This window comes from Dendrobates tinctorius, unplaced genomic scaffold (genome assembly GCF_039654945.1).
Source record: "Dendrobates tinctorius isolate UK_male_01 unplaced genomic scaffold, ASM3965494v1 ptg000155l, whole genome shotgun sequence".
Classification (NCBI taxonomy): domain Eukaryota; kingdom Metazoa; phylum Chordata; class Amphibia; order Anura; family Dendrobatidae; genus Dendrobates; species Dendrobates tinctorius.
The window spans coordinates 12,044,844-12,071,598 of record NW_027361822.1 but is presented as its reverse complement, the minus strand read 5'-3'; the positions used below and the strand labels follow the sequence as shown (position 1 = coordinate 12,071,598).

Genomic DNA, 26,755 nt, shown 5'->3' with positions numbered 1-26,755 from the left:
CTCCTTTTCCCGCCGTTCATCCTTACCCATTAACCCCTCCTGTATCGAATCAGTGTCTGAGTCTTCCTTCTCTTTCTCCTCGGTCTCCCCTTCTCCCCCTTCAAACATCACCTTTGCTGTTCCTTCCAGCCTTGCAAACTTCTCCAATTTAGCTGCTATCTCGAGTCTCTGTGCATAGGAGGCATTTGCTTCATTTGCCCTTCCAGCAGCCTCCAGGCTGTCGGCCTTAACCTCTCTCTTAAACCTATCATTAACTTCTGGTACCTTCCCTGATGCTTTCAAACATGCCACTATCACATGTTTCCTTAATAATCTTTAAGAAGCCATCCCTTTACCCAAAAATCTGTCTTCTGTCCCTGCCACTCCACTGAAACTGCCCTAACCACAATTACCAATGATTTTCTATCAAAGCTGACAGACAATTCTCTATACTCCCCCTTCTAGACTTGTCATCTGCCTTCGACACAGTCGAGCACTCCATCCTACAACACATCTTCTCTTCCCTTTGCATCAGATTTCCCTCTCCTGGATCTGCTCATACCTCACATTTAGTGTCTTCCAGTGCCATACAACCTCCTCATAACAATAATAATCTTTATTTTTATATAGCGCTAACATATTCCGCAGCGCTTTACAGTTTGCACACATTATCATGTGTGCATGGGGCTCACAATCTAAATTCCCCATCAGTATGTCTTTGGAATGTCAGAGGAAACCGGAGTACCTGGAGGAAACCCACACAAACACGGGGAGAACATACAAACTCCAGCGCTGCAAGGCTGCAGTGCTAACCACTGAGCCACCGTGCTGCCCATATGCTCCTCATCCCTCCTGTCAGTGTCACTGAAGGCTGTGTCCTGGGACCCCTACTCTTCTCAATCTATACCTTATTGCCTGGGACAATTCATAACATTCCATGGCTTCCAGTATCATCCATTCTCTGATGACACTCAGATCTACGTCTCTGGCCCAGAAGTCACCTCTCTGCTGTCCAGAATCCAAGAGTTTCTATCAGCCATGTCATCCTTCTTCTCATCAAGCTTTTCTACGGCTCAATGTGGACAGAAATGAACTCATCTTTCCTCGATCCCACTCAAGCCCCTATCCAATATCTCTATCACAATAACGGACATTACGCTCTCCTCTGTACCGGAAGTCTGCTGCCTTTGAGTAACCCTCGACTCTGCCCCTTCCTCTGGAATTCTGTACCCCGTACCCCAACATATCCGATGATCTACCACATTGGGACCTTTCTGATGGAGCTTGAAAACCTCTCTCTTCAAGAAAGCTTACAGCCTGCAATTACCCCACCATCCCCTCATCACCAATGGAGCAAGGGCAGGGCATTTTTGTGCTGGGCTGTCATGGTTTGTTCATTGTAATTTATATTTATTTGCTGTATGTAAACCCTTTTCACATGTACCGAGCCATGGAATCAATGAGGCTTTAAAAATAAATACTTTCCTAAAGACTATACATTGCTTGTACCAGTAGAAAGGAAGCAAACTTGGACATACTTTATGCTTTTTCTTATTTTTAAGGTTGCTCCTGTTCATTCACCTGATGAATTGGATTCAGCAGAACACGAATAGATTAAATCACTCCCCAAATTCAAAATTCGATAGCTGGGATTCAGACATCTTATTGAGACACAATAGCTTCTATTTGGAAGTAGAATCTGTGACTTCTCTACCTTTAGTGGTTACTACTCACCTGAGTCGTCATCTGCAGGAATCTCCTCTTTACACTGCACATTACTTATCACATGAACGTTGGGATTTTCTTGCTTACAGTCCTGTGGAAGAAGAGGACGGGGACATCTCTCTGGTGTTGTCCTCTTACTGGATAGAACTGGAGGAAACACATACAGGGACTGAATTCATTCTTTACATACAGATAATTATAGGCCGTGTGTATTTAGTCCTGTCTATTACCTGGTGATGTGAGGGGCTGGGGAACCTCCATCATGATGTCCTTGTACAGATCTTTGTGTCCTTCTAAATACTCCCACTCCTCCATGGAGAAATAGACGGTGACATCCTGACACCTTATAGGAACCTGACACATACAATGATACCGTCATCCCCCGATCCCTCCATAGCGTTACTGTATAATGTCCCAGCATTCCCAGCAGTGTCACCTCTCCAGTCAGCAGCTCAATCATCTTGTAGGTGAGTTCTAGGATCTTCTGGTCATTGATGTCCTCATGTATCAGGGGGTGAGGTGGAGGCCCTGTGATTGGGCTCAGGGGTCTTCCCCGTCCCTCAGACACAGGGGCCTGACAGCGCTCACTAGAGGTCTTCTTCACTACTGTGTAATCCTGGTTATGGAGAGACACATTAATAAATCTCACTACAGACATTTCCAGAGTCTCCAGTTCTGTCCATCTGTTATTCCCATAGATAAGAATGAAGTAATGTGACGTCATCAGAATCTCTCACCTCTCCAGTAAGCCGGAAGAGGATCTCTAGGGTGAGGTGTAATATCCTCTCCGCCATCTTCTCCCTGGTCCTATCCATCAGGAAAGTTCTCTTATATAGATCTCCACTGAGAGGATCGGATATTGTAGGGATCTAAATGGGGAGAAGATGGCGATGTAACATCATAAAGCTTTACTGGTGACAAGAGGAAACATATGAGGAGATACAACATGCAGAAGTTCACTACCAGTAACATTTGGAGAATTTTCCCCAAAATTTTAATCTCCAATGAATAAAATCACACATTAGGAAGCCTCAAATTGCCTGGATAATATTGTGAGTTTTCCTATGAGTCAACTGAACATGTTTTGGCTTCAGTTATGTAAGCACATTCTTTTACTGTATTCTACGGTTTATAGGACGCACCAAATTATAAGAATCACACCAAATTTTGAGGAAAAAATTGGAAAAAAAATATTTTTTAATAAAATGGTGGTGCTTCTTACAATCCATGTGTCTTATTGCTTACCGGGGATGGTGGCTCTGGTGAAGTGGGGTCCCAGGGTCGTTGCTGGTGGAAGCAGGAGTGGGGCGATGCTGCGGATCCCAGACTGGGAGAAAGGGGTGTATGGATGTGCACTGCTGCGGGTGTTAGGTGGTGCAGGCCGCGGTGGAGTTGGGTCGCAGGGTCGCTACTGCAGGAGGCAAAAGTGGAGCGTTGCAGCAGACCGCAGGCTAGGATGAGGGGGTGTTCGGTTGTGCGACGCTGCGGGTGTTCGCTGGTGCTGGGGCTCCGCTGACATTTTGTAAAAGCCCGAAGCCTCAGCACTTCCATGATTTACTAGGCGGTGGACTACGGGAAAATGGCTGCCGGAGGCAGAGCAAGCGCAGACGGAGCAGCAGGTGAAGAATTGATTTTATTTATTTTTTACGCCATTCCTTGTGTGATTAAAGTGATTAGATGACTTTATTCTTCAGGTTGGTACGATTACAGTGATACCATAATTATACTTTTTCTATGTTTTGCTACTTTGACACAAACTTTTATAGAAAAAATTATTTTTGCATCGCTTTATTCTGAGAGTTATAACTCTTATTTTTCCTCTGATGGAGCTGTGTGGCGGCTTCTTTTTTGCGCGACAAAATTACGTTTTCAGAGATACTATTTTTGTTTACATTTGTTTTCTTTTATTGCGTTTTATTCCACTTTTTGTTTGGCGGTATGATGAAACTGCATTGTTTTTTTGCCCAGTTTTTTATTGTGTTCACTGAAGGGGCAAACTAGTGAGACAGTTTCATGCTGCAATACCAAATGCGTACTTTTTTTTTTTTTTTTTACATAAAAATATATACATTTTACCAAGAAATTTGTATTTATTATTTTCTTATTTTTAAAAAAAATATATAATTTTTTCTTTATTTATTTATTTATTTAGTCCATTTATGAGACTCTCTTTCAGCAGCCTGATCTCTGTTATAAACCATTACACGAGCAGATTGGCACGCAAAAAATAAGTGCACACCCAGCCCCAGATCCTGAAAAATGGAGACGCTATGGGTCTCAGAAAATGTCAACTTTTTTTTTTTTTTTTTTTTATACAAACTTTGGAATTTTTTTCACCACTTAAATAAAAAAGAACCTAGACATGTTTGGTGTCTAAGAACTCGAAATAACCTGGAGAATCATAATGGCAGGTCAGTTTTAGCATTTAGTGAACATAGCAAAAAGGCCAACCAAAAAAAAAAGTGTGGGATTGCACTTTTTTTTTGCAATTTCACCGCACTTGGAATTTTTTTTCCCCGTTTTCTGTTACACGACATGGTAAAACCAATGGTGTCGTCCAGAAGTACAACTCATACCGCCAAAAAAACAAGCCCTCACACGGCCATATTGACTGAAAAATATAGAAGTTATGGCTCAGGGAAGGGAAAAATGAAAATGCAAAACTAGTCGTTAAGGGGTTAAAATATTTCCTGCACTCTGAACATAAATATGGTTTCCTAACAGGGTGAGATGCTTGTGCTTTATCATCCCTTCTGTGATTTTTAATTTTCCTAACAGCCTTTGATAGGACCTGTTTATACTGCTCAGACGATGGATCTTTGCTTTGCTCTTCATATGTATGTTGTGTTATGCCGCCATCTTCTGCTTTGAATTCTAATGATATCCGATGTCCTTGTAATCTCCCGGAACAGGCATCTGCCAAAAACATAACCTGTATTAAAACAATTGTCTAAGTAAAAGAATTTGTCACCTATCCAGGTGAAAATTTACTGAGCAGTGGAAGTCCAACCATTTGGATCCAGGTCGCTCAGCAGAGCAATGAATTCTTCCCCATGATGAGGCACTCTTACCCCAGTTATAAAGTGGAGCAGCAGGTCAAATGCTGCTTATTGCTGTGATGCGACACATTTCCCTGCCTGTTTTATCACAGTAGGGAGTATTTGTGAGGAGTCCTCAGTCCTACTGCGAGCTCCTACTGTGTCGTCTGTATACTCGCTCAGGTTTCCTCCCCTTCCCCATAGATGTGATATGATCATGTCCCTGCACGGTTAGACACATCCATTACACAGTACACAGCAAGGGCACATTTATAAGATTAGCTCTGCACATCTTTTTTCCCACACATCCAATTGTGGAACTTACAGTGAACCCGTCAGCTGTTTTGACAGCTAGAAGATGCCGCCACCGCCTTTCAGGGTTTATCTACAACATTCTATACTACTGTAGGTAAGCCCCCGATCCAACCTGAAAGATAAGAAAAATAACTTCTTATACTCACCCGCCGCCCTCCTGCTTGCTTCATCGCTCCCTGGCATCACACTTCTGCGCAGGCGTACTTCTCTGCCCTGTTGAGAGCAGAGCAAAGTCCTGCAGTGCGCAGGTGCTGGGCCTCTCTGACCTTTCCCAGCACCTGCACACTGCAGGACTCTGGTCTGCCCTCAACAGGGCCTGCGCAGGAGCCGTGACGGGAAACAAAGAAGAGGACGTCACCGTTATAAGATGGGAGGCGCTGGATCGGACCGCGACACCCATCGGACCAAAACCGGACCCGGACCGCCCCTGGGTGAGTATAATATAACTCGTTTTTCTTATCTTTCAGGTTACATCGGGGGCTTATATACAGTATTACAGAATGCTCTAGATAAGCCCCTGATGTCGGTGCCGGCAGCTGATAGTCGAAAAAAGGGTGACAGATTCTCTTTAAGGGTACCATAATTTCTGTCCAGGCCTATTTCATGTATTTTATTTTTTTAAAAATTCTGTGGAAGCATGGTTGAATAGCAATGTCTGACTTTCATTTGTTCACTTTCATAGATTTTTGATTTATTATTACTTTTACATAGTAACATAGTTATTAAGGTTGAAGGAAGACTTTAAGTCCATCTAGTTCAACCCATATCCTATCCTAACTTGCCCTAACATGTTGATCCAGAGGAAGGCAAAAAAAAACCCATGTGGCAAACAGTAAGCTTCACATTGGGGAAAAAAATTCCTTCCCGACTCCACATACAGCAATCAGACTAGCTCCCTGGATCAACGCAATATTAAGGAGACTAGTGTATATACCCTGTAATATTATACTTTTCAATAAAGGCATCCAGTCCCTTCTTAAATTTTAGTAGGGAATCACTCATTACAACATCATATGGCAGAGAGTTCCATAGTCTCACTGCTCTTACAGTAAAGAATCTGCGTCTGTGAGTATGCTTAAACCCCAAGGGTGGTTTGAACGTTCATGACCAGGCCAATTTTTACAATTCTGACCACTGTCCCTTTATGAGGTAATAACTCTGGAACGCTTCCATGGATCCCGGTGATTCTGACATTGTTTTCTCGTGACATATTGTACTTCATGTTAGTGGTAAAATTTAATTCAAATAACTTGCGTTTATTTGTGAAAAAAAACAGAAATTTAGCGAAAATTTTGAAAATTTCGCAATTTTCCAACTTTGAATTTTTATGCCCTTAAATGACAGAGATATGGCACACAAAAAACTTAAAAAATAACATTTCCCACATGTTTACTTTACATAAGCACAATTTTGGAACCAAAATTTTTTTTTGTTAGAAAGTTATAAGGGTTAAAATCTGACCAGCGATTTCTGATTTTTGCAACACCATTTTATTTTTAGGGACCACATCACATTTGAAGTCAGTTTGAGGGGTCTATGTGATAGAAAATACCCAAAAGTGACACCATTCTAAAAACTGCACCCCTCAAGGTGCTCAAAACCATATTCAAGAAGTTTATTAACCCTTCAGGTGCTTCACAGGAATTTTTTGAATGTTTAAAAAAAAATGAACATTTAACTTTTTTTCACAAAAAAATTACTTCAGGTCCAATTTTTTTTTTATTTTACCAAGGGTAACAGGAGAAATTGGACTGCAAAAGATATTGTGCAATTTCTACTGAGTACGCTTATACCTGATATGTGGGGGGGACCACTGTTTCGGCGCATGGCAGAGCTCAGAAGGGAAGGAGCGCCGTTTGACTTTTTCAATGCAAAATTGGCTGGAATTCAGATTGGACCCCATGTCACGTTTGGAGAGCCCCTGATGTACCTAAACAGTGGAAACTCCCCACAAGTAACCTCATTATGGAAACTAGACCCCCAAGGAACTTATCTAGATATGTGGTGAGAACTTTGAGCCCACAAGGGCTTCACAGAAGTTTATAACATACAGCCGTACAATTAAAAAATCATATTTTTTCCACAAAAATGATCTTTTCACCCCCAATTTATAATTTCCCAAGGGGAACAGGATTCTAAAAGTTATTGTGCAATTTTTCCTGAGTATGCTGATAACCCATATGTGGGGGTAAACCACTATTTGGGCGCACGGCAGAGCTCAGAAGGGAAGTAGCGCCATTTGACTTTTTTGGCTGGAATTGGGATTGGACGCCATGCTGCGTTTAGAAAGCCCCTGATGTGCCTAAACAGTGGAAACCCCACACAAATGACACAATTTTGGAAACTAGACCCCCCCAAGGAACTTATGTAGATGTGTGGTGGGCACTTTGACCCCCAAGGGCTTCACAGAAGTTTATAATGCCCGGGCGTGAAAATAAAAAAAAAAATCATATTTTTTCCACAAACATGATCTTTTAGTCCCCATTTTTTTACTTTCCCAAGGGTAACAGGAGAAATTGGACCCCAAAAGTTGTTGTCCAATTTGTCCTGAGTACGCCGATACCCCATATGTGGGAGAAAACAACTGTATGGGCACACGTCAGGGCTCGGAAGGGAAGTAGAGATGTTTTGGAATGCAGACTTTGATTTAATGGTCTGCGGGTGTCATGTTGCCTCTGGAGAGCCCCTGATGTACGTAAACAGTGGAAACCTCCCACAAGTGACCCCATTTTGGAAACTAGACCCCCCACGGAACTAATCTAGATGTGTGGTGAGCACTTTGAACCCCCAAGTGCTTCACAGAAGTTTATAACATCCGGGCGTGAAAATAAAAAAAAAATCATATTTTTACAACAAACATGATCTTTTAGTCTGCAATTTTTTTATTTTCCCAAGGGAAACAGGAGAAATTGGACCCCAAAAGTTGTTGTCCAATTTGTACTGAGTACGCTGATACCCCATATGTGGGAGAAAACTACTGTAAGGGCACACGTCGGGGCTGGAAGGGAAGTAGTGACGTTTTGGAATGCAGACTTTGATGGAATGGTCTGCGGGTGTCATGTCACGCTAGGAGAGCCTCTGATGTGCCTAAACTGTTGAAAATCCCCACAAGTGACCCCATTTTGGAAACTAGACCCCCCCACGGAACTAAACTAGATGTGTGGTGAGCACTTTGAACCCCCAAGTGCTTCACAGAAGTTTATAACACAGAGCCGATGATTTTTTAGCCCCCTATTTTTTATTTTCCCGAGGGTAACAGGAGAAATTGGACCCCAAAAGTTGTTGTCCAGTTTGTCCGGAGTACGCTGGTAACCCATATGTGGGGGGGGAACCACTCTCTGGGCGCACGGCAGGGCTCAGAAGGGAAGGAAAGTCATTTGACTTTTTGAATGGAAAATTAGCTCCAATTGTTAGCGGACACCATGTCGTGTTTGGAGAGCCCGTGTGCCTAAACTTTGGAGCTCCCCCACAAATGACCACATTTTGGAAACTAGACCCCCTAAGGAACTTATCTAGGTGCATCGTGAACACTTTGAACCCCCAGGTGCTTCACAGAAGTTTATAACGCAGAGCCTTGAAAATAAAAAATCATTTTTTCCTCAAAAAATGATTTTTGGCCCACAATTTTTTATTTTCACAAGGGTAAAAGGCTAAATTGGACCCCAAAAGTTGTTGTCCAGTTTGTCCTGAGTACGCTGGGGGGACCACTGGGGGGCCCATATGTGGGGGGACCACTGTTTGGGCACACGTCGGTGCTTGGAAGGGAAGTAGTGACGTTTTGAAATGCCGACTTGATGGAATGGTCTGAGGGCGTCATGTTACGTTTGCAGAGCCCCTGATGTGCCTAAACAATGGAAACCCCCCACAAGTGATCCCATTTTGGAAACTAGACCACCCAAGGAACTTATCTAGATGTGTGGTGAGCACTTTGAACCCCCAAGTGCTTCACAGAAGTTTATTTTTGCCCCCCAATTTTTTATTTTCCTAAGGGTAACAGGAGACATTGGACCCCAAAAGTTGTTGTGCAATTTGTCCTGAGTAGGCTGATACCCCATATGTGGGGGTAAAACACTGTTTGGGCGCATGTCAGAGCTTGGAAGGGAAGGAGCACCATTTGACTTTTTCAATGCAGAATTGGCTGGAATTGAGATCAGACGCCATGTTGCGTTTGGAGAGCACCTGATGTGCCCAAACAGTGGAAACCCCTTCAATTCTAACTCCAACCCTAACACCAACACACCCCTAACCCTAATCTCATCCCTAACCCTAGCCCTAATGGGAAAATGGAAATAAATACATTTTTTTAAATTTTATTATTTTTCCCTAACTAAGGGGGTAATAAAGGGGGGTTTGATTTACTATTTATGGCGGGTTTTTATGTTTGGCAGCTGTCATACGCTAAAAGACGCTTTTTATTGTAAAAATAGTTTTTGCATCACCACATTTTGAGAGCTATAATTTTTCTGTATTTTGATCCACCGAGTCATGTGAGGTCTTATTTTTTGTGGGACAAGTTGACGCTTTTATTGGTACCATTTTCGGGCACGTGACATTTTTTGATCGCTTTTTATTCCGATTTTTTTTTTTTTTTATGCAGAATGAACAAAAACCAGCATTTCAAGAATTTCTTTTGGGGGGTGCGTTTATACCGTTCCACGTGCGGTAAAATTGATAAGGCGGTTTTATTCTTCGGGTCAGTATGGTTACAGCGATACCTCATTTATGTCTTTTTTTAGGTTTTGGCGCTTTTATGCAATGAAAACAATTTTATATAAAAAATAATTATTTTTGCATCGCTTTATTCTGCGAGCTATAACTTTATTTTTTCGCTGATGACGCTGTATGGCGGCTCGTTTTTTGAGGGACAAGATGACGTTTTCAAGCGGTACCATGGTTATTTATATTCGTCTTTTTGATCATGAGTTATTGCACTTTTTGTTCGGCGGTACGATGATAAAGCTTTATTTTTTGCTTCGTTTTTTATTTTTATTTTTTAAGGGGTTCAATAAAGGGGTTAACAAATGGGACAGTTTTATAGGGCGGGTCGTTTCGGACGCGGTGATCTAAATATGTGTACTTTTATTGTTTTTTTTTTTTATTTCCAAAAAATGAATTTATTAGGGAATATATTTTTTTTCAATTTATTTAGCGATTTTTTTATAAATTATTTTTACACTTTTTTTTTTTTTTTTTTAACTTTAGCACAATGTCACAGTGGGGACATAACGGTCATGTGACAGATCGCTGATCTGTCACATCACTGTGACAGATCAGCGATCTGTCACAGGCACTGCAGAAGGCTTCCTCGTGCTTGCGCTTTGCAGTGAGGAAGCCGGCTCCCTGCAGGCCCCCGAAGGTCCCCGCCGCCATTTTGGATCCGGGGACCTGCAGGGAAAGAGGCCCCCGCAGCAGTGCTGCACATTGCGCTGCTGCGGGGGTCGCAGGGAAACACGGAGGGGTGTTTGATCGCAGTGTGCCAGGGGTTAACGTGTCGGGGCGGTCCGTGACCGCCCCTGACACATAGTGCCGGGTGTCAGCTGTGATAATCAACTGACACCCGGCCGTGATCGCTATAACGTACTATCCCGTCCATGGGCATAGGGGCCCAGGTCCCATGGACGGGATTAGACGTCAGATGGCAGAGAGGGGTTAAACCTTCTTTCCTCCAGACGTAGAGGATGCCCCCTTGTCCCCGTCACAGGTCTAAGAGTAAAAAGATCATTAGAAAGGTCTTTGTATTGTCCCTGCATATATTTATACATTGTAATAAGATCACCCCTAAGGCTACTTTCACACATCAGGTTTTCGGCGTCAGGCGCGATCCGGCGTCGTGCCGGAATGCCGGATCCGGCAAATGTTTTGTAAAACCTGATGTGCCGGATCCGGTTTTCTGCCGGATCCGTCTTGTTCTTGACAGACAAAACCGGATCCGTCTCATCCGGTTCATCCGTTTTTCTATCCGTTTTTCGACGGATTACGCCGGATCCGGTTTTTAAAATTGACCCTTGTGGCCTTCCGAACGGGATTGGCTACTGGAAAACTATATATAGCATGTTCCTACAGCCCTTCTTTGACAGGTTGTAGAGAAGAAAGTGCAGGTTGGAGAGAAGAGCAAGTTACTGGCGAAGATGGATGTTGTCATTGGAAATATTACCACTAGAAGTTCTGTGACGGTTTCAGTAATGAGGGACAATTTTGCACTATACTTTATGTCACCTCAAGGCAGAGTACACTGGCAGGATGACAGAGTGTGAAAGATTTGTGCCCTAACCAAACTTGTGTACCTTCTGGACCAACAGTATATACCTTTGCCAACCAAAGTTGGCTATCTTGTCATGGTCTCTATTTTTAGCTTTAGGCCACAGGTGTGTACCTGGATGTGTTTTATGCAAAGTATTTCACCTTTTAACAAAAGTTGTGTACATTGTTAGGAAATCACCAACAATAAACACAACTTTTTAGGTGAAATACTTTGCTTCAAACACAACCAGGAACATAACTGTGGCAAAAAGCTAAAATTTACCCACAGTTATATACCTGGTTTTGAATACCTTTTTACCTTTGAAATACCCTGTATTTAACCTTTTTTTTTTTAAACATAGTTCGCCGCAGAAAGAAATGACAGACAACCATTGTGAAACGATAATTTAACTTTTATTTAAAATTTTTTTTTTTTTTGTAAAATGTTTTTAAAGTGCAAAACACTTTTTTAATAAAGGTTTTAAACCCAATGGGCATTTTTATTAAAAAACACACATTACAAATCTGTGTAGTGTGGGGTGGAAATACTGCTGGAGGGGCTGCGGGACACTTCGACACTGGGTGTGTGGAGAGAGGACTGGGATCGTGGTGGGGAAGGAACAGTTAGAGGTGAAGGTGTGGAAAAAGCTACAGAATGGGTGGACATGTGGGAGGCAGAAGAGGTGGTGGGCGGTGGAGTGGAGGGTTGGGCAGGGACTGTAGGAGCAGATGATGTTGATGGAAAGTTGTATGGGGAAGGAGTTTGGTACGGGGAAGGAGTTTGGTACGGGGAAGGAGTTTGGTACGGGGAAGGAGTTTGGTACGGGGAAGGAGTTTGGTACGGGGAAGGAGTTTGGTACGGGGAAGGAGTTTGGTACGGGGAAGGAGTTTGGTACGGGGAAGGAGTTTGGTACGGGGAAGGAGTTTGGTACGGGGAAGGAGTTTGGTACGGGGAAGGAGTTTGGTACGGGGCAGGTTGCTGGAAGTGGGGAGATGTCTGGTACTGGGGAGGTTGCTGGTACTGGTGAGGTTGCTGGTATGTAATAGGAGGGGGAGGATGGAAAGTGGCTGGAGGGGGTGCAGATGTAATAGGAGGGGGAGGATGGAAAGTGGCTGGAGGGGGTGCAGGTGGAGGAACTACAGTGGTGGGAGGTGGAGGTTGGGAGGTAACCTGCTGTAGAGCACCGTGGCACGAATGCATTACATGCATCTGCTGGGTAGGAGATAGTGTTGCCATGCGCTCCACAACAGACCTGAAAAAGGTGTGGTTTGGCGAAGATCTTGCTTCTGAATGCATGGTTTGCAGAAGTGTCTTCACCTCCAGAATGCTGGAGTTGATCTGCTGAAAGCCTGCGGAGATTTGCTCTGACAAGACTTTTAGACAGTTCTGGAAAGATGCAAGAACTCTTGCGCATAACTCTTTTCCTGACCCCTCTGCCGCTGTCGCCCAGTACCCGCAGGTGTACTAGAGGTGGCAGGGGCAGAAGGGTGGGGTAAAGGGAAAGCGATCTCCTCACCAGCAGCTTCATGTAATGTAGGCGGCCACGATGCTCCTGTGCTGGTGGATGGGACAGATGGGTCGAATGTGTGGGAAGGCTGGGAAGGTGCAGATGTACCGGGGCGGTCGAAGTGTCCCTCGGTGCCGGTCTCCTCAGGGATCGCCTCAGAAGGGTCCAATCGTGCAGGCTCCCGAGTGCTGCTCACCGTGCTGTGGAATAAAGAGAAAAAAAAACAATTAAAATACTGACATGGTATGGCCCTGGCTGAAAAAAAAAAGTTACATCTAACATTTTTTTTCACATGTGGTGTGTAATATTTACCTTCTAGTGACCATTGTTTCCCGGAGGAACGACAGGGCTCGTGCGTACTTGCTCCTGCGTCCTCCAGATCCACTCGGGGCCCGCATCTCTTTATTGAACTCCTTCTTGAAACGATCCCTCACAGACCGCCACCGATTCACAATTCTGTTCCCTGAAACGAGAAAGGAGTGGTTAGTATACAACATCAGTGTTTCACAAACTCCAGTCCTCATGGTCCCCAGGGGTCATGTTTTCAGGATTTCCATAGTAAATAGAAATCCTGAACACATGATCCGTGGGGACCACGAGGACTGGAGTTCGGGAAACACTGGTTTACATCAAGCAACCGGTACTGTATATACTTACGCTCTTTAATCTGGGCCCGAACATCGAGGTCCTCCCAGCGGCCCACAAGGAGCGAACAGATTTCCTCCCAGAGTCGTCGGGTAACGATAAGGTCAGCGTGGCGGCGGTCAGCCATATTCCAGAGCGGCTCCCTTTCTCTGACGAGATCGATGAGGTGGTCCACATCGAGTCCTCCATCCTCACCGTCAGAGTCGGGAGCACGCTGTGAAGGCTGTTAAAGAAAAAGACAAAAATAACAATTAGCCTCCACAAAAGAAATGAAATAAAAAGTGCAAAAAAACAAAGCAAAAATATTTATACTTACACGCTGGTGACCGCCGCGTTGCTGTCGCCGACGACCCTGGGAGGCACTGCGAGGACCTCTTGGCCGAGCACCAGATTGGGAAGACTAGAGAAGAAAACAAAAAATGTTATGTCTTTGGATGTAGGCATTTGTTTCCTTTGTGTGGTCTGCAGAACATTGTTTTCTATGTGTTGTGTGTAGTGTGATGTTGTGTTTCTGCGTTTGATGCAAAAAACTTACCAATTGTGAGCCCACTCCAGGTGTCTGTCCACCCCTTCCTTCTTCTTCTGGGAGCTCCTCTTCATCTTGTGATTCCTGTTTTGAAATAAAAGGCAATGAATAGACATATATTACAGAGAAGATGGATTTTGGAAATAAAAACTTACCGTCAAACGCTGACGATGCGAGGGAGGGCTCCCAGAAGAAGATGTGCTGTCCTGTTGATGGCCAGACTCCATGGCTGTGGGTATTGCTGCTGCTGTTGCTGCTGCCAGTGATGCCATTTCTGCTGCTGCTGCATCTCTTGGGCGGCTGTTGAATAAAGAGAAACAAAGGGCCAATGAATATCTTGATATTCCATGGCCCTAGTTTGGAGGAATGGGGGATTTGATAATTACCGTCTCTCATCTGCTGCTGGACTCCCCTCCTCAGCATGTTCCATTTGCTGCTCCATTTGGGGTGGTGGTGGTGCTGATGGTGCTGCAGTGGTCTCCTGCCTTCTCCTGCTGCGCTTGGTTGCTTTCTTGGGTGGCATGTTGGGTGTGGCTGTGGGTCCCACTGTCTTGCTTTTATATATGTCTTGTGGGCAGAGCTACTGAGCATGCTCAGACCAAAAAAACCGGATCCGGCCACCGGATCCGGCTTTCGCCGGATCAGGCGCATTGCGGCGCTCATAGGCTTTCATTGTGTGAAAAAGCCGGACGCGCCGGATCCGACGGGTCCGGCTTTTTCGCCGGAGACAAAAAACGTTACAGTAGCCGTTTTTTCCAGACGCCGGATCGCGACACATTGCCGGATCCGGCGAAAACCGGATGAAACGCATGGCCATCCGGCGCGATCCGGCGCAAATGCAAGTCAATGGGGGGGAAACCGGATCCGGCATTGCATTTCGCCGGATCCGGTTTCTGTCAAAAGCGCCGGATCACGCCTGACGGCGAAAACCTGATGTGTGAAAGAGGCCTTAGCCTTCGATTTTCCAAACTAAATAACCCCAAGTGTAATAACCTGTCTTGGTATTGCAGACCCCCTAGTTCCCTAATAACCTTGGTCGCTCTTCTCTGCACCCGCTCCAGTTCAGCTATGTCTTTCTTATACACCGGAGACCAGAACTGTACACAGTATTCTAAGTGTGGTCGCACTAGTGACTTGTATAGAGGTAAAATTATGTTCTCCTCATGAGCATCTATGCCTCTTTTAATGCATCCATTTTATTTGCAGCAGCTGCCTGACACTGGCCGCTAAATGTGAGTTTGTCGTCCACCCATACACCCAGGTCTTTTTCAGTGACAGTTTTGCCCAGTGTTTTACAATTAAGCACATAATTATACATCTTGTTCATTCTACCCAAGTGCATGACCTTACATTTTCCCCATTAAAGCTCATTTGCCATTTATCAGCCCAAGCTTCTAGTTTACATAAATCCTCCTGTAATATAAAATTGTCCTCCTCTGTATTGATTACCCTGCAGAGTTTAGTGTCATCTGCAAATATTGAAATTCTACTCTCTATGCCCCCTACAAGGTCATTAATAAATATGCTAAAAAGCAGGCCCAAAATTGACCCCTGTGGTACCCCATTGCTAACCGTGACCCAGTCCGAGTGTGCTCCATTAATAATCACCCTTTGTTTCCTATCCCTGAGCCAGCTCTTAACCCACTTACACATATTTTCCCCTATCCCCATTGTTCTCATTTTATGTATCAACCTTTTGTGTGGCAACGTATCAAAAGCTTTTGAAAAGTCCATGTACACCACGTCCAATGCATTCCCATGGTCTAGTCCGGAACTTACCTCTTCATAAAAGCTTATCAGATTAGTCTGACAGGAACGGTCCCTTGTAAACCCATGCTGATATTGGGTCATGAGGTTATTCTTCTTCAGATACTCCAGTATAGTATCTCTTAGAAAACCCTCCAGGATTTTACCCACAGTTGAGGTTAAACTTACTGGCCTATAATTTCCAAGTTCAGTTTTTGTCCCCTTTTGAATATTGGCACCACATTTGCTATACGCCAGTCCTGTGGTACAGACCCTGTTATTATGGAATCTTTAAAGATTAAAAATAATGGTCTATCTATGACTGTGCTTAATTCCTGAAGTACTCGGGGATTTGTCAATTTTAGTGATTTTTAGACGCCGCCGTACTTCCTGCTGGGTTAAGCAGGTGACATTTAATGGAGAATTTTTATTCCTGATCATGTTATCTGTCATGGGATTTTCTTGTGTAAATACTGTTGAAAAAAAGTCATTTAGCATATTGGCTTTTTCCTCATCCACCATTTCACCCTGACTATTTTTAAGGGGACCAATACTATCATTTTTTAGCTTCTTACTATTTATGTAGTTAAAGAATATTTTGGGATTATTTTTACTTTCTCTGGCAATGAGTCTCTCTGTCTCAATCTTTGCTATTTTGATTTGATTTTTACAGAATTTATTTAATGCCTCATCACTACGTACTTGCTTTAATTCTCTAAATGCTCTATTTTTGTCACTTATTGCTCCCCTTACAGCTCTATTTAGCCATAGTGGTTTCCTCCTATTTCTAGCATGTTTATTCCCATACGGTATATATTGTGCACAGGTCCTATTCAGGATGCTAATAAACGTCTCCCATTTTCTTTGTGTATTTTTATGTCTCAGGATATCGTCCCAGTTAATTGCACCAAGATCATCTCTCATCCGTTGGAAATTTGCCTTCCTGAAGTTTAGTGTCCTTGTAACCCCTCTACTACACATCTTATTAAAGGATACATGAAAACATTAATTTGTGATCACTATTACCCAAGTGATCCCCAACCCTTACATTTGATATGCGGTCTGGCCTGTTGGTTAATATTAGGTCTAGCAGTGCCCCCCACTCTTGTTGGGTCCTGAACCAGTTGTGAAAGGTAATTGTCTCTCATAGTTGTCAAAAACCTATTACCTTTGCTGGAACTGCAGGTTTCGGTTCCCCAATGTATTTCAGGGTAGTTGAAGTCCCCCATAATAATGACTTCTCCTTGAGTCGCAGCTTCATCTATTTGCTTTATGAGGATATTCTCTGTTGCCTCCATTATTTTTGGAGACTTATAACAAACCCCTATCAGTAATTTATTATTTTTTTCCCCCTCCCCTTATCTCTACATTTTCATTAGATTCATATATATTATCATGAAGGATGGGTTTTAAGGATGATTTTACATATAAACACACGCCTCCCCCTCGCTTATTTGTTCGGTCATTTCTGAACAGACTATAGCCCTGTAAATTAACCGCCCAGTCGTGGTTCTCATCCAGCCATGTCTCAGATATCCCCACCATGTCATAATTATGTTCCAACAACATTAACTCCAATTCCTCCATTTTGTTGGCGAGGCTTCAGGCATTAGTATACATGCACTTTATGTATCTCTCTGTACCTCTATTCTTTCTTAAATTATTAACTGTTCTAACCCCACCCCCCATTTCATTATTTGCTCCCAGGTCTCTATCTGCACTGTCTTCCCCTCCTATAAAATGAATGCCCTCCTCCAATCCCTAGTTTAAATACTCCTTCAACCTTGTAGCAATTTTCTCCCCCAGCACAGCTGCACCCTCCCCATTGAGGTGCAGCCCGTCCCTAGCGTAGAACCTGTAGCCAACTGAGAAGTCGGCCAAGTTCTGCAGGAACCCAAACCCCTCCTTCCTACACCAATTCCTGAGCCACTTATTAACCTCCCTAATCTCCCGTTGCCTCTCTGGCGTGGCACAGGAAGTATTTCCAAAAATACCACCTTGGAGGTCCTTGCTTTAAGCTTACAGCCTAATTCCCTGAAATCATCTTTAAGGACCTTCCATCTACCTCTAACTTTGTCATTTGTGCCAATGTGCACCATGACCGCTGGATCCTCACCAGCCCCTCCCAGTAATCTGTCAACCCGATCAGCGATGTGTCGGACTCGAGCGCCAGGTACGCAGCACACCGTTCGACGATCCCTGTCTTTGTGACAGATTGCCCTATCTGTTCCTCTAATAATTGAGTCTCCCACTACCAGAACCTGTCTGGCCTGCCATGCTCTCCTATTAGCCCCCTTACTGGAGCAGACACTCCTCCAGCTTTCAGAGGACATGCCTTGCTGCAGCAGAGCTACTCCTGCACTAACACTCCCCTCATCTGCCAACTTAGCAAACTTATTGGGGTGTGCCAGATCAGGACTAGCCTCCCTGGTACTCTTCCCTCTACCCCGCCTTCTAACTGTCACCCAGCTAGCTTCTTCACTGTCCTGCAGCTCCGACCTAGCATCCCCCCCTCATCTATCCCATTGAGCGTCTGCTCAGTGAGCAGAAGACTTCTTTCCATATTGTCTATGGATCTCAGTGTTGCCAGCTGCACATTTAGATCCAGTATTTGGGCTTCCAAATGCACAACGTGCTCACATCTCACACAGCAGTATGCACCCTAGACCGGCTGTTCAAGGATTTCATACATGCGGCAAGACGTTCACTGGATGACATTGGCAATAGTGGAGCACATCCTAATGGGGATTGCACCAGACAGAAAAGATAAGCAAAAATAAAATAAAAAGTATAAATAAAATATAACAGTAATTCAGTAATACCTCCCTTGGAAACTCCCTGAATCCAAAGTCACTGAATCACAAGTCACACACTTACCACAGTTCGCACCTATGCTCAGGTCACACTCAGAAGATTTAAAAGATTTTTTTTTCCCTTTTACTAGCACACCACCCTGCTGCTCAATGCACTTCCAAAAGGAGTTGAGCCCCAACCAGCTGCCCCTTATAAACCCTTAATTATGAACTCCCACCCCTAAATAACCCATTGTGAATATAGTTACACCAAGATTTAAATGCAATATAGTTAACCCTTAAAACACAGATCGTAAAATAAGAGATTAAAGTAGAGAGAAAAAATAGGTTAAACAAGCCCCCCAAAAATTGAACAGGTAGAAAGCACTCAGCAACCCACAATTCAGCAACTCACAGGTATTTGTTAGGCTACTTTCACACTAGCGTCGCAATGCGTAGTTTTGGCGAAAAAACGCATCCTGCAAAGTTGCCTGCAGGATGCGTTTTTTCTCCATAGACTTGCATTAGCGTCGCATTGCGACGTATGGCCACACGTTGCATCCGTCTGGCGGCCGCGACGCACACAAAAACGTTACATGTAACTTTTTTTGTGCGTCGGGTCCGCCCCCTCCTCCCTGGACATTACAATGGGGCAGCGGATGCGTTAAAAAACTGCATCCGCTGCCCCGTTGTGCAAAACTTTCATAACGTGCGACGGTACGTCGGGACTACGCAGTGCGACGTCCGTCGGCCGACGCTAGTGTGAAAGTAGCCTTAGGAGTTTTCCAAATACCTCTTCACTGAATCACAAGTCACACACTTACCAAAGTTCGCGTTCACATTCGCTCAGGCAGAAGATTGAAAAGATTTTTTTTTTTTTCCCCTTTTACCAGCACACCACCCTGCTGCTCAATGCACTTCCAAAAGGAATTCAAGTCGGATCCAAGTTATTTCTTTGACCATTGTGGGTTTTTTTTTGGTCATTACACGAGGGTACCCACAATTTTGACCACAATTTTGGTAACTTATGTGGATCATGTGGCTGCCTATATGTATAAAATTACATATGCGTTACTCAGTAGCCTTTATTTGGGAGTTTGGATGGTTTGTTTATTAATTTCCTACAAATTTTGTAAAACCTACCATTTTGTAATAATGTAACTAATGTGTGCATCTTTTCTGTGTCTTACCACCTGGGATAATACACTCATTTTTTATTGTGTTTGTACTACATTATATGTAATCTAATATATAAAGCTCAATGTGTGTATGTATATATGTGTGTGTCCGGGATTGGCATCCGCACCGTCGCAGCTACAGCCACAAAATTTGGCACAGTGACACGTCTGGACCCCGAGAGCGTCCTAAGCTATGTTGTGAGGCGAAATTTTAACCCTGCGTGTTCCAATTCACCAAACAATTTTGCCCCTATCTACATAATGGAGAAAAAGTGTGTGCGTATCAAGCCCCGCCCCTCATGATGTCATAATGGTTTCCATGGCGACGCTGATTCATCATAGGTTGCAAGCCCCGCCGCTCATTATGATGCCATAATGGTTGACTATGGAATGGAGGATGTGTGATGGGTATATGGGCTCTGGACTATGGGATGGTGGATATGTATGACGGTATATGGGCACGGGACTATGAGATGAAGGATGTGTGATGGGTATATGGGCACTCTACTATGGGATGGAGGATATGTATGATGGGTATATATGGGGACGGGACTATGGGATGGAGGATGTGTATTATGGGTATATAGGCACTCTACTATGGGATGGAGGATATGTATGATGGGTATATATGGGCACAGGCCTATGGGATGGAGGATGTGTGATGGGTATATGGGCACTCGACTATGGGATGGAGGATATGTATGATGGGTATATGGGCACGGGCCTATGGGATGGAGGATATGTATGATGGGTATATGGGGACGGGACTATGGGATGGAGGGTATGTATTATGAGTATATGGGCACGGGACTGTGGGATGGAGGATAATTATAATTTGTTGTAACTAACCACAGTTAGTTACTATGCACGGGCAGCGCTGGGCTCTTCAGCTAGTTTCTAATAAAATGATATTTTTATAAGAAAGAAGATGCTTTTGCTTATATACTGTTTGGGGCAATTTAGACTCCAGCTTCTCTTGTAGGTTTAGCATCTTATGGGGGTAGCATATGGGGGGCATAATGTATGGAGCATCTTATGAGGGCAGCTTATGGGGGCATGATATATGAAGCAGCATATGGGGGCATGATATATGGAGTATCTTATGGGGGGGCAGCATATTGGGGCATAATATATGGAGCAGCATATGGGGGCATATGTGGAGCAGCATATGGGGACAACATATGGGGGCATGATGTATGGAGCATCTTATGGGGGCAGCATATGGGGCATAATCTATGGAGCATCTTATGGGGCCATAACCTTTATGGAGCAGCATATGGGGCATATTATTCTAGGGAGCATCTTATGGGAGCATAATTAACCTTTGTGCAGCATTATATGGGGTGTACTTTGTATGGAGCATTACATGGGGCTGCTGATTCAATATGGCTATTCAAAAACATTTATCCTACTGATGTCTCAATTAATTTTACTTTTATTGGTATCCAATTATATTTTTGAAATTTACCAGTAGCTGCTGCATTTTCCACCCTAGGCTTATACTCGAGTCAATACGTTTTCCCAGTTTTTTGTGGCAAAATTAGGGGGGGGGTCGTCTTAAACTCGGGTCGGCTTATACTCGAGTATATACGGTACTTCTACATGAATGCAGAATCAGTGACATCTCTAAATTTAGTGGTTACTACTCACCTGAGTCATCATCTGAAGGAATCTCCTCTTTACAGTGCAAATATCTTCTTGCATAAGTCTCTGTAGTATTAATATTGGTCAGATCTCTACCCTGAAACAAATATTTTAAAAGTCACAGATAGATGGAGAAGTCACATCTATGATCAGCTCTAATCCTGCCATCTCCACCGCTCTCATTACACAAGTATAAAACATATAATACTGGTGGATAAAACAAGACTGAGCACAAGACCTTCACAACCGTCTACACATCATAGGGGAGATCTCATGACACCTTCTCTACATCTACCTGATGATCCTGAGGAACATTGGGATCTTCTTGTTTATAGCCCTGTGGAAGAGCAGGACGGGGACATCTCTCTGGTGTTGTCCTCTTACTGGACAGAACTGGAAGAAACACATACAGGGACTGAATTCATTGCTTCCATACAGATAATTATAGGCAATGTATATTTAGTATTGTCTATTACCTTGTGTTGTGAGGGGCTGGAGAACCTCCATCATGATGTCCTTGTACAGATCTTTGTGTCCATCTAAATACTTCCAGTCCTCCATGGAGAAGTAGACAGTGACATCCTGACACCTTATAGGAACCTGACACATAAAATTATACCGTCATCCACTGATCCCTACATAGTAGTACATTAATTTCCCAGAATTCCCAGCAATATCACCTCTTCAGTCAGCAGCTCAATCATCTTGTATGTGAGTTCTAGGATCTTCAGGTCATAGACGCCCTTATCTATCAGGGGCTGAGCTGAAGGTCCCGTGATTGAGCCCAGGGGTCTTCCCCATCCCTCAGACACAGGGGTCTGACAGCGTTCACTAGAGGTCTTCTTCACTACTGTGTAATCCTGGTTATGGAGAGACACATTAATAAATCTCACTACAGACATTTACAGAGTCCTCACCTCTCCAGTTATGTCCATCTGGTTTTCCCATAGATAAGAAAGATGTAACGTGACATTGTCAGAATCTCTCACCTCTTCAGTAAGCCGGAAGATGATCTCTAGGGTGAGGTGTAATATACTAGCCGCCATCTTGTCCCTGTCCCTATCCATCCTTGACCGGTCAATCAGAAAAATTCTCTTATGTAGAAAATTTCCACTGAGAGGATCTAATATTATAGGGATCTGAATGGGAAGAAGATAAACCGATGCAACATTAAGGAGTTATGGGTAAATCAACAATGAAGACACTGGACAAGGTTTTTGAATCGAGGAACCTTTCACTGCTGACAAAACACAGCTCATACATAGTTTTGTCTTTTCTTTAGTTACATATGGATGCAAAACCTGGACTATAAAGAAACGAGACAGAAGAACCTATGCCAATGAAAAGTGGTGCTGGAGAAAGATGTTATCAATATAATGGATGGCAAGAAGAACAAACAAAAAATTAATTTTGGAACGAATCAAGCCATACATGTACTTGAAGCAAGGATCACCAAATTAAGACTTGCCTACTTTAGACACATTAACAGAGGAGAGCAAACACTGGTGAAGGACATCATGGTTGGAAGAGAAGGAACAAGGTGAAGAGGAAAACCAGCAATCAAATTACTTGATACAATCAACATAATGGCGAACACCTGGTGGACCTATCTAGGCTTGCACAAGACCGCTCATTCATCCTTCACGTCGCTATGGCTCGAGATCTAGCCGAAGGCCGTTTAATAATAATAACATAGCATCATATTGGATACTGAGACCTTATGAAGATCTTGTGCCTAAAGATTTAAAAAGATTCCCTATTTAAGAGTAAGCATCTATTAACGCAACATTTGAACAATATGATTCCTCTATGCCAACAAACTGTAATGAGTTAGTACTACTTGTGTCTTTGCACAATGTCTAGATGCGGCTATTTGGTATGGATTTTCTCGTTAGTACCATCAGTGAGATGTTTTCTAATATGTGTTTTCAGTTCACAAATTGTACAACCAACATATGGCACCCTACAGGTAGTACATGTAATTAGGAATGCAGTATATGTGAAACTACAGTTAATATAGGAGCTAATTTTATAGCTCACTCTTTTGTGATAGATGTAAATCCTTTCAAGAGGTTGTCCACAACATTATCCTATCCGTGTCAGTTGGTGGCCGGAACTGCTCAGTTGTGGAGCTGCACAGTGCAGCTCCGTTGAGAGAATAGTGGCTGTGGCTGGGTGTTGCACATCCGCCCCGACCCCCTATTGATTTGAATAGAAGATAGATGTGTAGTACTTGGTGTCAGAGCTGTATTGTGCTCTGACACCGAGAACAGCTGATCGGAGATGGTGCCGGGTGCCACACCCCACAATCAGACATTGATCTAAGAGAGGCAGAGCCCACTAGTCAGGCTCTGGCCGGGAGTATGCATACTCACCGACCGGATTTGGCTCAGAAACCAGCAAATCCCTGCAGCACACAATGCGTGCGCTGGGAAGATTCACAAGTCTGCAGTCACACTAAGGCCGGTTTCACATTTGCGGTTGTGTCCACAGTGTTTCTGACGCACACATCCGCATGCGTCATGTTTTCCTATCTTTTACATTGTGGATGCAGGTAGATGCGTTTGCATGCATTCGTTTACGCATGTGTCATTTCGCGGTGTGCAGTGGGGCGCGGCCAACACAACATGTTGCATTTTTTGAGGCATCAAATTTCCGCCACCAGACGCTTGCGGAAGGAGTCAAAACAACGCATTACAGTCTATGGGAACGCATAGACATGCGTTCGCTTGCATTTGCATACGTTTTCCTGAGTAAACATGTCCAGGAACTGGTTTTAGCCACCCCCCCACACACACACACAAATATGTATACAAAGAGGGTGTGGGCACTGGAAGTTCAGTACTTGTCTTGCTAAATTTTCTCCCAAATTAGGTTATTTACCTTAACTTACGTAGCGCTCACTGGCATCCCAACCAGGCAAAGATTATTGACAATCTTTTATTTTAGCAAGCAATCATTTTGTTTTACATAGCACATGAATAGTCTCATTGATTTAAAAACGACAGTTATGACATGAAAGATTTCAGCATCAATAATAATTACCGAGTTATTGTAGCATCACCCTTCACATCGGGGGACCTCGATCAGCGGGAAGGGGTTTTCCTCGGTCAGCATCACAGACTAAGTGCGTCCACTTGAATCGTCTGGAAAGTCCCCACCCGCTGAGGAGGTCAGTACTTTTTATAATATCAATTGGAATGATCACGCACTGACATGCGCAGTAACTTGTTTTTTTTTCACATTCCTCCTTTATCTCAGTTGGTTTGGTTCTCACATTCCTCCCTTCCAACTCCCACAACAATGCCTGAGCAGGTGGTTGCTTTTCACATTCCTGAGTGTGTGCTCTCCTCATGGTAGGAAAAGTTCAGATTCCGGTCACAATCAATAGTATCCAAATGGATGTTTCAATGTACTGCAATCACTATCTTATTGACTGGATGCCTATCTATACCAGTCTCTCACTCATGCATATCCCATTTGTATCACAGTACTCTTCAGACTGTGGCAGATATCTGTGAAGACTCTGAATTTACAAAATGTGAGTATACACGCTAATGTCTGTTATTCTCCCTGCAGTCTGTAATCATTTTTTTCTCTTTATTGCAGCATTTAGCAACATAACCATGGCATCAAGTGCTGAACAATCCTCACACAGCGGACAGGACACTGAAGTGAGTACAATTTCTACAGATTTGTAAGTATTCACTGTCACCTTTACACATGTGGCAAAATCATGTTTATTCTTTACAGAACCATTCCAGTGCAGATGAGCAGGAGCAGCAGACTCAGGCCTAAGTTCCGGTGGCAAGACGGCGTGTAAGTATTCTTGACTGTTTTTTGTGTGTAAGTGTTTTGACTTTTTTTTTCGGTTGAATGTTTTATCAGTGTTTTATCTTTCCAACATTAATGTCTTTCTTTCATTTCTAGGTTCCACAATGGGAGGAGGAAGAAGTGGATAATGACCTCCTCATCACATTGGTGGAGGAGCGAGTTCCATTGTGGGACACCTGTGAGCAGCAGAACTCGGACAACGTGGTGATTCGGCAGCTGTGGAATGAGGTGGCCCGATCGCTGATTGATGACTGGGACAACGCCACAAGTCCGAAAGGAATTTCGTAAGTATAGCAATGTGGTCTGATGCAGAAGAGAACCTGTAAGACCAGGATCACACAACCGTTTGTGATGCGATAAACTCCTGTGAGTTTCTCGCATCACACACGGTTGTGTGATCCCAGCCTAAAGTACAGTAACAATTTTTTTTCCCCCATCACAGTGAACAAAGTCAGATCCTGTTGGCTTCGATGAAGGATCGCTTTAACAAGGACCTGAGACAGGAGAGCCAAGTTCGCAGTGGTGCTGCAGCAAGGATAAGAAAATACAAGTATCACAGGATGCTGACTTTCCTGAGGCCTGTCCTTGCTCGGCGAACGTAAGTTTTTTTGTGTTGTATTCCATAATCTGAATTTTTCTATTCCACAGGAGTTGGCGCTTTTACAATTGTTATTTTTGTGTAGTAATGTTTTTCTTTTCCACACAGAACCTGGATCATCCTCTGAAGCGGCCCCTCATCGAACATCCACGAACATCCACCAGTGATGCTGCAAGTGGGCCGGCTTCAAAGGCTGGAGAACAGGTGTTACCCTGTCCCAGGCCTCTGCCACTGTTTTTTTATGGGTCTTCCCACCAGCGGCAGAAGGCCTTTGACAGGCCACTCATGCCAGAGTTTGTTCACTTGAGCTCGGTCTTATAGAATGGCCTGACGTCGCTCGGTGACAGACTGGAAAGTGGGTTTTCCCATAAAAACACACTTTTCCAGGATGTCAACCGACGCCTTGACCATCTGGAAGCCAACCTCCAGAGACCGGCACTACATTTTTTTCATGGGAAAGAGCGGGGCATGTCAGAACACCTTAAACCTGAACTCCAGCTTAATATGATGCAGGCCTGCAATGCTGCTTACGTTTAGGCTATGCAGCAGACTCTGTACTCCCAGCAGCCACACGTGGCATTTACACCTGTGCCACCACTAAGCCGCTTCAGTTCGTTACTGAGTTCTGCTGCATATCACTGTACCGCCACCACCATGCCCAGTCCTGCCGCACAGCACTATATCACCATGCCAGGTGCTGCTGAATGCCACTCCAGCACCATGCTGAGTCTTGCTCCTGCGCGGCTGTCCACTGCCACCATCATGCCTGGGCAAGAACCTGCGAGGCTGTCCACCGCCACCACCATGCCGGGTCCAGATCTAGCAGGCCGCTCCACATCCACTGCTGGACCCACCACTCCAACCCTCTCAAGGAGGCACAGTCATAAAAGAAGCCAGCAGCAGCCAGCAAAATACAAAAAGAAGAGACGAACTGTCCAACTACCTCCACCCTCACCTCCCAATTTGTCTGTGTTGTCCAGTGTGTCT

General features: G+C 44.0%; 2 protein-coding genes across 4 annotated transcripts in view; one reads left to right on the top strand and one right to left on the bottom strand.

Moving 5' to 3' along the window:
• The window catches only part of LOC141051007 (uncharacterized), an 850,460-nt gene that overhangs the window by 425,946 nt on the left and 397,759 nt on the right, over positions 1 to 26,755 (top strand). The window lies entirely within an intron of this gene.
• Positions 1 to 26,755, bottom strand: part of LOC141051010 (uncharacterized) — a 59,605-nt gene that overhangs the window by 13,480 nt on the left and 19,370 nt on the right. For all 3 annotated transcript variants that reach the window (XM_073547786.1, XM_073547787.1, XM_073547785.1), the window contains exons 2-11: positions 22,326 to 22,475; positions 22,017 to 22,196; positions 21,813 to 21,936; positions 21,632 to 21,729; positions 21,343 to 21,433; positions 4,496 to 4,620; positions 2,442 to 2,573; positions 2,141 to 2,320; positions 1,935 to 2,058; positions 1,714 to 1,851 (exon numbers count right to left, since the gene is read on the bottom strand). In XM_073547786.1, coding sequence (XP_073403887.1) covers positions 1,714 to 1,851; positions 1,935 to 2,058; positions 2,141 to 2,320; positions 2,442 to 2,573; positions 4,496 to 4,620; positions 21,343 to 21,433; positions 21,632 to 21,729; positions 21,813 to 21,936; positions 22,017 to 22,196; positions 22,326 to 22,403 — 1,270 coding nt within the window. In that variant the 5' untranslated portion in view covers positions 22,404 to 22,475. The remainder of the gene's footprint in view (positions 1 to 1,713; positions 1,852 to 1,934; positions 2,059 to 2,140; positions 2,321 to 2,441; positions 2,574 to 4,495; positions 4,621 to 21,342; positions 21,434 to 21,631; positions 21,730 to 21,812; positions 21,937 to 22,016; positions 22,197 to 22,325; positions 22,476 to 26,755) is intronic.